General features: G+C 35.6%; 2 protein-coding genes across 4 annotated transcripts; both read left to right on the top strand.

Annotated features, from left to right (window-relative positions):
* The first annotated feature begins 163 nt into the window (after window positions 1–163).
* Window positions 164–5,182, top strand: Tsr (Cofilin/actin-depolymerizing factor homolog tsr). Its single transcript, XM_078191754.1, has 3 exons — window positions 164–323; window positions 4,203–4,445; window positions 4,538–5,182. The coding sequence occupies exons 1-3, from the start codon at window positions 321–323 to the stop codon at window positions 4,736–4,738; spliced, it is 447 nt and encodes a 148-aa protein (XP_078047880.1). The 5' UTR covers window positions 164–320; the 3' UTR covers window positions 4,739–5,182.
* A 144-nt stretch (window positions 5,183–5,326) lies between these two features.
* Window positions 5,327–9,828, top strand: LOC144475652 (uncharacterized). Of its 3 annotated transcripts, none has more exons than XM_078191752.1 (8): window positions 5,327–6,430; window positions 6,606–6,838; window positions 6,910–7,197; window positions 7,293–7,453; window positions 7,528–7,958; window positions 8,064–8,184; window positions 8,269–9,113; window positions 9,182–9,828. In XM_078191752.1, the coding sequence occupies exons 2-8, from the start codon at window positions 6,614–6,616 to the stop codon at window positions 9,256–9,258; spliced, it is 2,148 nt and encodes a 715-aa protein (XP_078047878.1). In that variant the 5' UTR covers window positions 5,327–6,430; window positions 6,606–6,613; the 3' UTR covers window positions 9,259–9,828. The 3 variants fall into 3 exon arrangements, with proteins under 3 accessions (XP_078047878.1, XP_078047877.1, XP_078047876.1); XM_078191751.1 differs by having other exon boundaries at window positions 8,025–8,184; window positions 9,212–9,828; XM_078191750.1 differs by having other exon boundaries at window positions 8,025–8,184; window positions 9,182–9,827.
* The last annotated feature ends 92 nt before the right edge of the window (window positions 9,829–9,920 follow it).

Genomic DNA, 9,920 nt, shown 5'->3' with positions numbered 1-9,920 from the left:
GAGATAACACTGTCTCCTAACAAATTTTCAGGCGAAAAGCCCGTTTGAAATAAGCCAGGAATATTCGTTAGTTACAGGCTGGCCAATCAAGACTGAGTTAATCAGAAGTGCGCGCGCGCAGGCGTAGGGATACAGGATTCGCAGAAAGCTGGCTGCGAGAGGAGCCTCCCTTCCCGTTCGTTCGTTCGTTCGTTCGTGAGCCGCGACCCCCGCGACTGGACACTGCACCTATCCAGTTCCACCAGAACCGAGGCTCTCGCGAAAGTGTAGGTTAAAGTGCTTGTTTACGTGATTTTCCTCACCGGCTACGATATCACGAAATGGTAAATATTCTACTGTGCATGCATCCGTCTTCCGAAAAATGTCAACGATCCCTATGGGGAAAACCGGTACGGCACAAGGGCCACTTTGTGGTTATGGCCGAAGCAGACGCGCCGGTCGCCATTTCTGTCCCGGCAATACGCCGCGAGAACGATCGCTTTCTTCCTTCGGCTACGCCGATCCGCTGATTTTCTTCGCCGACGATCTGCTCGTTCCGCGTGTGCTATCGATTTTCACGCGTTTTACGGACAGATCAACGGGAACTCGATACTTCTCTCGCTTAGGTGAGATTTTAACATGCCAATCGCGATATTCGTCGCTTCCAGGAAACGGATGATTCATTTCCAGCTTCGCGATATCGACAGTCCCAGACTGGGAACGGAATAACTGTGATCTTAGTGACGAAAAAAATATTCCATACCGTCGACTAAAATATCGCTGTTTTTGTTGGAATGCATTGAATCGCATGGTAATCCTTCTCGTCGAAATTCTTGCGGTCGGTCATAATATTTAATTACAACTATCGGGAAAATCATTCGTTTCATGGGAGCAACGTTTTCCCAGTTTAATTGTAATACTCCAAACGATTCATCGTGCCATTTCCCTGTGCCACATGCTTCGGATCAGTGTAAACTGTTCAATGTAATCGAAACTTCGCAATTGGTTTCGCACGGATTGAAATAACACTTTCGCATAATTTAACTGCCGTTGAATAAATTTCGAAAAACCTGTTTCAATTTCGTCCTGTACGGTTTCGCATTGATTTCGTGTAGTCGACGTTGCAAAAATGTACTCGAACGCTGTTATCATCGTGCGATTTCGTCACGGGCACTAATATTTCGCGAATTTCCGTCCGAATTGCCAAAAATTTATATAACGAACATAAGTTAATGCCAAATCGGACGATCCAATGACCGTGGACGACGTTAAAATATCGAACTCCATTATCGATCACCTGCTGCCTTCTTTCAACCGCATCCATGTATTTTATCTTTTCGAATTTCATTTATCGTTTTACTACTTATACTTTCCTCTTCGATTCTATGTTAAAATCGAAATTGTGATAACACAGTTGCATAAATGCAAGATAAATTTATATAAAGAACTAATACCATGACTTATTTCTACGAAAGCGTATCAATTGCACTGTGGAATCAGTGTGTTTTTCCAGTTGTTTATCAGTGTTTTATCTAGTTTATCTGTCAGTTACAATTATCGTTAATGTTACGCTGCTTTTTCGCAAGTATTTACCTACAATTATTTTAGCTTTTACAAATAAAATCCAACACGTTACGATTTTCATATAAATTTCTGGCGTCGCTTAACGATTAAAAATTCCACAGCGACTCCTTCCATAGACGACGCGTCAGTCGAAGTTCCGGAAGAATTAATTATGTAGTCGCGTTCCGTTTCCGGCAAATTGGCGACAGAAATTTAACCATGTGAAACTGGCGCAAGCAATAGCCGCCGTTCACCAAATAACTTCTAAATATTTAGCCTAGCTACTGATAGATGCTTTATCCTTGGTAATGAAGAGTTGGGTTTTCTTGTAAAACTAACCCTCCGCCCTCTTCTTGTTTAGCCTCGAGGATGACAGTGAACTACAAGAGAAGTTCTGGTAGAGAGGGAAAAATTCAATGAGCCCGTAAGGAGGTCGGTTCTTGCAGGCCAGTGACTCTCAAAGTTCACTGACGCCTTCGTAAATGTGGTGAATAAGCTGATTATCCTCGACATTGTGATGGTCAATCTTATTCGTTGGACTTTTCTATTCATATAATCATGTATAATTTTTTTCTTTCGTCGTATTGGTCAAACAATTTACAATTTGTACTCCTCCTGAATTTTTCTCACTCTGCTATTTCTGATCCTTAAAATGTTTAATCTACAATCTTAAATGGGGGCCGAAACAAATTTTTGGAGCAATCACGTATTACATATATTCCTATTAGTCATCGATATATTTTACGCGAATTTCGATAAACGTGGTCAAAAGCAGAAGGTGTCTATGTATCACATGACAGAGGTGGAACACCGGTCGCTCTCTTTTTTATTAACCGCTGAGCGATAGAGTATGAAACCGTACATGTAAACGACCAGTTTACTCGGCAGTCAAACAGCCGACCATGTCGCTCCTTGTCGGTGAATCATCTTCCGTTTGACCTTGTGCCACACACAAGAGACGTTTACAACAACGCCCTAGAGGGAGCCAAGTCTGGCCCTAACCGGCATCCCCCGTCGTGCCAGAATATCGACCGAGGAATTGCATCCTCCATACACTGGCTATCCTCCAACCACGTTACACTTTTCAACGGACCCTTTTGCACCCTGATCGACCCCTTACACGTTTGCTGTTTTATACCTGCGAACATCTAATCATACATAGAAATATATTCCCCTTCAATATGATTACTGTACTGCTGATCTCTAAACAGAATCCTATTATTGTACGTCAGTTTATGAAAATTAAATAAAAAAAGAAAGATATCTTTTGATAAATATGAGATCACATGTCATAAATACATGAAAATTTACAGTTTAATCGTTATCAATCGTGCAAATATTCTACTTTATTGAACGATATGTTCATATTGGAAACGCATTTTCTGGAATCAGCTTATTGACTTGTAGAAATCAGATGTTATTTTATTTGACTGTACTTTAATTTAAAAAAATTATTCAGAATCATTCCTTCATCTCTTAAACGATCTTTTCAATAAATAAGTTGTTCAAGTGCGTTTAAACTGGCAAAAGATCCGCTCTTCCTTTAAATATCGAATTACGTTCTCGACGACTAATTTTAGCGGTTTTGCAATTCCTTGTTTACAGCAACGGATCCTTGTTCCTTCCTTATGTTTGTCAATACTGTGAACCATATTTTCTTACAGATCAAATAGACTTTTTCGATTCGAAAGCGTGTTGATCCTAGACGAAAGCTGTCCAAAAATAGCTATCCCACTTCGAACTTTTCACTCTGTGCGTGTCGCGCATCTGTAGCGTTTCTTCCCCTCTCCTTCAACCCCTCTCTCACTCTTTCTCCCTCCGCCCCTCTCTCTTTCTAACTGGTTCGCATAAACGCATGCAGAACACAGCATATCGCATCTCTCTCCCCTAGAATCTTCGTAGCGAGTGCGTCGTGTCATGGTCGTATTTCACGAATGTTCACAGAGTGGCAGAAAGACATAATCGAATGGTTCTCTCTGTACTGTGTGGCACGTGCCCACAGGCAACGGATAACTTTAGAAATGGACGTTGGATCTGTTTTAGCATCGGATTCATGCGTGGGAAGACTTTATTTCGGTACGTCCCCCACGTTTGCCCGCGAAATAAGCTTAAACGGCCAGACTAGCCGACGTTAGTGCAATACTGATAGCGTTGATACTGGCACTGCCCTCCTCGTGAGCCAACGATGGCAATGTATCTGAATATAGGAAGATGTCTAACGGCCCCGTAAATCTTTGCCGTAATGTACCAAAAGGGGAATCTCACTTATCGACACAAAGGGTGGAAAAATTCTCGGCGCCCTTTGATCTTTGACGAGGTGTGAACTGTTTGTTGGTGAACCACTGGCAGTCGAGTACAGCGATTATTTTGTATACACCAATTCTGTGTCCACTTAAATGTACCATCATTAAAATATAAACCTCTATCCTAATATGATGATAACACGTTACATGAATCGAATGATGAGTTTCAAATTACTCATCGCGATATCGATTAAAACGTGTGCAATTAAGTTTTATAAACAAACCGTTCATCGAGCTATTACGCAACGTATTGTGACTTGGTACTTATGATTTGTCTTCGCTGACAATGGTCGCATGTAAAACGCGTTTTGTATAGTTTCTGTCGTCGTAAACTTGATTAATTTTCTGTTTGTTTAGGCATCTGGAGTAACTGTGGCCGACGTTTGTAAGACAACGTACGAGGAGATTAAAAAAGACAAAAAACATCGATATGTAATCTTTTACATTAAGGACGAGAAGCAAATCGATGTTGAAGTGATCGGACCTCGCGATGCCGCTTACGATGCCTTCCTTGAGGATTTGCAAAAGTGTGGCAGCGGAGAATGCCGTTACGGTCTTTTCGACTTTGAATACACTCATCAGTGTCAGGGTACATCCGAGGTAATGATTCTACAATTTTTTTTTAATAATTAATTCATTTCCTGGCTTTTAAATAGGGTAAATATTCAAACGGTGATTGTTTTATTTTCCAGGCTTCCAAGAAACAAAAATTATTCTTGATGTCGTGGTGTCCCGACACGGCCAAAGTTAAGAAGAAGATGTTGTACTCGAGTTCTTTTGATGCTTTGAAAAAATCTTTAGTCGGTGTGCAAAAGTACATACAAGCAACAGACCTTTCAGAGGCTTCTGAAGAAGCTGTGGAAGAGAAGCTCCGAGCCACTGACAGGAATTAGGAGTATATCAGCGGAATCCAAAATTAATAATATTAAACGAGAGAAATCAAGTGAAAAACAATACGCAAACTCCCTTCCCCAAAAATAATGCTCTGTACCGTCGCTGCGTCGAAGGTTCATGTTTTTACACATTTTTCACTTTTAAACGGAAACGATTACCAAGTATTTGCGCTACATGTATTAGTCATTGGGGAGCGTAAACATTAGCAGAAAAAAGAACGTAAAAGGAAAAAGCAGAAAAACTATATAAAGAAAAAAAATCACTTTTCATACTGCGAAACGTGTGAATCTGTCTGATATAATATTAATATTATACTATTATTATAATTATAAGAATAACTTGTAAAAGAATAACAGTTTACAACCAGTCAGGCAGTAAGATTGAAAGCATTACACTTTTGTCATCGGCTGTATAATGTTTAAATTAAATTCATTTCATAATGACTTCACGTGAAACCTCGTTAGTAAGTCCCACATTTTCCTAATATTGCGTGAAATTCTATTATTTTATTTGTTATTAAAAAAGAAACTGAAGAAACGTATTATTAGCGATATTGTTTGTACATGATAAGTTTATCATTTTATACGCAAAATAAATTTTGCTTCAATTATTTTCTACAATCTTTATATTAAGTTTTCGAAGACCGATTCGATTATGGTCATTTTTTGTTAACACGATTGATTTAAAAATGTTTTGCATTCATTATTAGAACCATAACTTAACAAAAGTTTCATTTTTATTACCACTTGGAGAATAGTAAATTGTATTGAGTCTTTATACTTGTACCTACGTATATTATACAACTTTATTAAGTTCCAAAAAGTTTAGTAAAGTTTTTCATATTTTTTCGGTATTTCCTCTCAATTTGAATATTTGTTATTAATTTAAACTACATACTTTTATGATGTAGGAGATCTAAATAAATATTTAAAAGTTGACGTAGCTGTGACGTACTCATGAATGCATAATTATAATTTTCCGTAAAAAAATCTATCATAAAAGAAAGAAATGAAAAATGCGGCTAGTTTATTAAGAAATATTTTACTGTTTTCTTTTATTACATTTTTTAAAATGAAATAGCAATTGACACTGGAATAATAAATGTGTTATAAATATTTGATTGCAAAAGCAAATACTTAATGGTAATATGAATATACACACTGCAAGCTGCACTCTAGTGTGAAAAGTATGTATAGTATTTTTGTTGAAATGTTCGCTTTTATTGCAATTTACATAACTGAAAATTCAAAAGAAGTTGTTTTTTTAATTACATCATAAATATTTTGTCACGTTTTTAATTGAATATTTTACTCTGAATTTCCAAATATGAATGGATATATCTTTTCTAGTCATAAATTATAATAAATTAACTTGGAGTATATCTATGTTCTATTTTTATGTTTTTACCGCAACAATAAATTACAGAAGAGATAATTTAGTAAAACTATGATTGTGACTACTCTATGTGTGACGTACATAGTTCATGGTAAGAGAAGGCGTGCACTGTGCACAATACACTGCAGCCGTATGGCGATGTATCAATTTGACACTGTGAAATGATATTCAAGTTGTTATTATCATTATAATGGTATACAAAACGTTATTATGACTCCAGACATGGTAAAAAGAAATGTAAGCCGATAAATAAGCTAGGCGCTTTTTTGTACGCATCGCATCGAGCCGTTAACAAGGTAATTCAATATGACATTGGTAACATTTCTATGCTATCATTTCTAGCAGCCGCAATTATTTATTGATGTCAGTATGAAATTACGTATTTTAATGTGACAGGATATCTTTTAAAAAAATTTTGTTTAAATTATTATTCATATTACACATGGTTTAATTATATTGTTATACAAACAGCATTTGCCATGACAACACCCATGTGTGAAGATGGTGGTCCCTTAAGAGAGTGGGCACCCCTTGCTTTACTCTTACAACAAATACCTGCCAAGATTCAAAATGGGTTATTTATGCATAATATTAATTTCACATGTATTGGTGCGCTAGCTGAATTTATTGCAATCGGGACAAATCATGGAATCGTTTATTGGTATAACCGGGAGAATCAAGATCTTCAAAAACTGCAATGCGAGGTATACTTGAATACAGCCTTTAGAATTACTAGACGAATTTATATTGACACAAAATTGTATTTTTCAATCAGAATATAAACTCAAAAATCACTTGTATACAAGTAATATCAAGTGTGGACTATATGGTTGCTGCTGGTAATGAACACGGTGTTGTAACAGTATTTCAAATACCCAAAAATCCTCCAGATTCATTACCAGATAACTTGAAACCAAAACAAAAGAAACAGGTGGAAAGATGTAGTATTAGCGGTTTGCACAACAGTGCAATAACAACAGTTGAGTGGTCCAAGAATGGCATGAAGTTGTTCAGTGGAGATCAGGATGGTTTAGTGGTATTGACTGAAATTGATTTTTATATGGTATGTTACAAAATATAGGTATTAAAATACATATTTATAAGTAAATATATGTATATAAACAGATAAATCATGTTGTTAATGAAAATGTTTACTAGCATTTGACAAAGTCATCTGATTTGCTTAATGAAAAATATCCAGTGGTACAACTGTGTTATAAAGAAGGTTTATTGCTGGTTTCAACAACACTCCGTACAATACTAGTAGACAGAAATAAGAATGGAAAAATAAAGCAAGTTGGCCAGACAGAGCGTAAAACGTTAATATCAAAATTTCAGTAAATAATTCATAAAGTTGCTATAATACAATTTTTGTAATAATTTCATATTGTAGATTAGGAAAATTAGGAGCTGTGTTTCGACGTCAACAACGTAATTTAACGATCTATGCAAGCAGACCTGGTCTACGTTTATGGGAATCTAACTTAGATGGAATTGTGTATAGAACACTTATCTTTAAGAACGCTATGCGATCCGGTCATACAGAAGTAGAACTTCTGAATCCTGCACCAGAGAGTTCTAAAAAGAATCGTGGAGAACCTACATTCGGTGTTATTTTAACCTTTTGTGATGATTTGTTAATCACATATAGCGACGATACTATATACCTAGTAAACCCTGACGTAACTACTATAACGTCCATTGTAACCGATTTGAGACGGGTCATTGATGTTGCTTGTACTAAAGATGAAATATTTGTCCTAGAAGGAGAAAGGAGTATTATACGCATAGCCTATTATCCTGAAACTAATGTGTTTTCAACAGGTATGTGATTACTCTCTAAACACGTTGCTGAATGCTTTAGTTTGTTAAGAAAAAGTATCTTTTTAGAAGCAACTAATTCTTTGCATCCGCTGTCATCATTTGCAGAAATTAGTAAACCAGTAACTAATGGTATTCTAGAATTAACTTCGAAATTAAAAGAAAGCGCTATAGTATCAGCCATTCCCTTCCACAAAATGAATCCAGCTAATATTATTCAGTCTGTTAGGTAAGACATGAAATATACATATTTACTTTTCTCAATATCCCGTATGTTTAATAGTATGCCATACTAAATTCAATGTTCTCTTAGTATTGCACCAGTGATTACTGCTGAGACTGATACAACTTCAATAGCAGAAGAGGCTGTAGAAATGCCAACGAATTTAAATGCCTCTGCTATAGCAGACAGTAGCGGTTCATCAGAGCAGAACGATGCTTCTAGAGGGAACAATTTTGAACAACCTGAAAAACTCAATGATAAAAGAGAGATATTTCAAAAGATTGGTCAGCAAGAGTTTGAGGATGTTGTTTTCACTCCAGAAAGGAAGTGTAAAAAATCGAGTAATAAAGTAATAAATGGAAACGAGAGTACTTCATCCTTCTCTGATGTTGATGATATATCTGTCTTGAATAAAGATAAAATGAACGCTAACGAGGCGTTGACAACGCATTCCTCTTTACTAACGCTCAGTATTAATGACGATTTTATACTGAAGGCTGATAGGAATCTTGAATCAATTCAACGTGATGTAGAAAATAAAGAAAAGCTTTTGGCTGATGTATTGGATTTTGATTTGTCGAAGTATATGACGAGCAGTCAAATTGCTACTAGTAATTTGAATGTTTCTGAATGTAATCTTGACACAAGTACTTATATTAACTGCATGATACATTCCAATAATTCTTCGGCTGAAGAAAAAAGTGATGAGCAAGAAGCGTATGATGAGCAAAGTGATCATACAAAGACTGAATCCGGTGATGAGGATGTCAGTTATCAAACAGAATTAAAAAAATTGGAAGACTTAGGGGAATGTAGAAAAAAGCTAATACAAGAAAAATTAAGCGATTCGTTATCAAACAGTGTTTACGTTGACGCGAAAAAAGCACCACATGCTGCCGACGTCGATAGACGTAAACTAGAAGTTCCATTTCATAGTGAGTATGATTAATTACTGTTATTTAATTTTTCTAATATAAATTTAATATTTTTCTGACATCTTCAGTTTTATCAAATGAAACTATTATATCAACAGTCCTAGAGGAGGAAGATTGGGTTCTTGTGAAAAATGTCACATTGTAAGTTACGATGTAAGATCTAATAAAAGAATAAACTAGTCCATGCACGAATTACTTCGATTTCTATTGATAGTTTATAAATAGTAAGTTGTATAAGGGATGTGCGTTCACATTGTTCTTGCACATCTACATAATAAGTGAAGCTTATAGTAGAATAAAAGCTCTTTTATGCGTGTATTTTTACACATCAAATTTATGTCACAATTGCAAAATATCTTTCTAGTCTTGTTGTAGTGCAATATATTTTTCGTTAATATTAAATTAGGACATAATCGAAATTCAATGAGCTTTATTAATGATATTTGTGTGTATTGAAAGAATTGTATCTTTTTATTAAAGTATTGAATATGGTGAAATATGATATACATTCGTATTTATTTCACAGCAAGAGATCAATAGTTTATAGATAGTTAAAATTAAAAAAGGTGAATGTGTTAATGAATCATTAATGAAAAATAATATCGAAGCAATTACGAATGCTAAGGCAAGCAATTATTCTATCTTTATTTATAAATATATGTATACACATCAAATTCTGTTCTATGTTATATCTTATTAAATAAAATAAATAAAAACTAAATTTCATTACTCGTTTTTATTACCCGTTTTTACAAAAAATAACTAAGGGTAATTGACATACAGAATGGTTTCATGGAATGAAATATA

The sequence above is a fragment of the Augochlora pura genome, chromosome 10 (genome assembly GCF_028453695.1).
Source record: "Augochlora pura isolate Apur16 chromosome 10, APUR_v2.2.1, whole genome shotgun sequence".
NCBI lineage: Eukaryota > Metazoa > Arthropoda > Insecta > Hymenoptera > Halictidae > Augochlora > Augochlora pura.
The sequence above is the reverse complement of the archived record's forward strand: the minus strand, read 5'-3'. Positions and strand labels throughout refer to the sequence as shown.

Coding starts and splice junctions, on each gene's coding strand:
- LOC144475652 (XM_078191750.1), top strand. CDS start 6,614: ATGACAACACCCATGTGTGAAGATGGTGGTCCCTTAAGAGAGTGGGCA. Junction 7,454..7,527: donor GGCCAGACAGAGCGTAAAAC/GTTAATATCAAA, acceptor TTCATATTGTAG/ATTAGGAAAATTAGGAGCTG. Junction 8,185..8,268: donor AATATTATTCAGTCTGTTAG/GTAAGACATGAA, acceptor ATGTTCTCTTAG/TATTGCACCAGTGATTACTG.
- Tsr (XM_078191754.1), top strand. Junction 4,446..4,537: donor AGTGTCAGGGTACATCCGAG/GTAATGATTCTA, acceptor TTTATTTTCCAG/GCTTCCAAGAAACAAAAATT.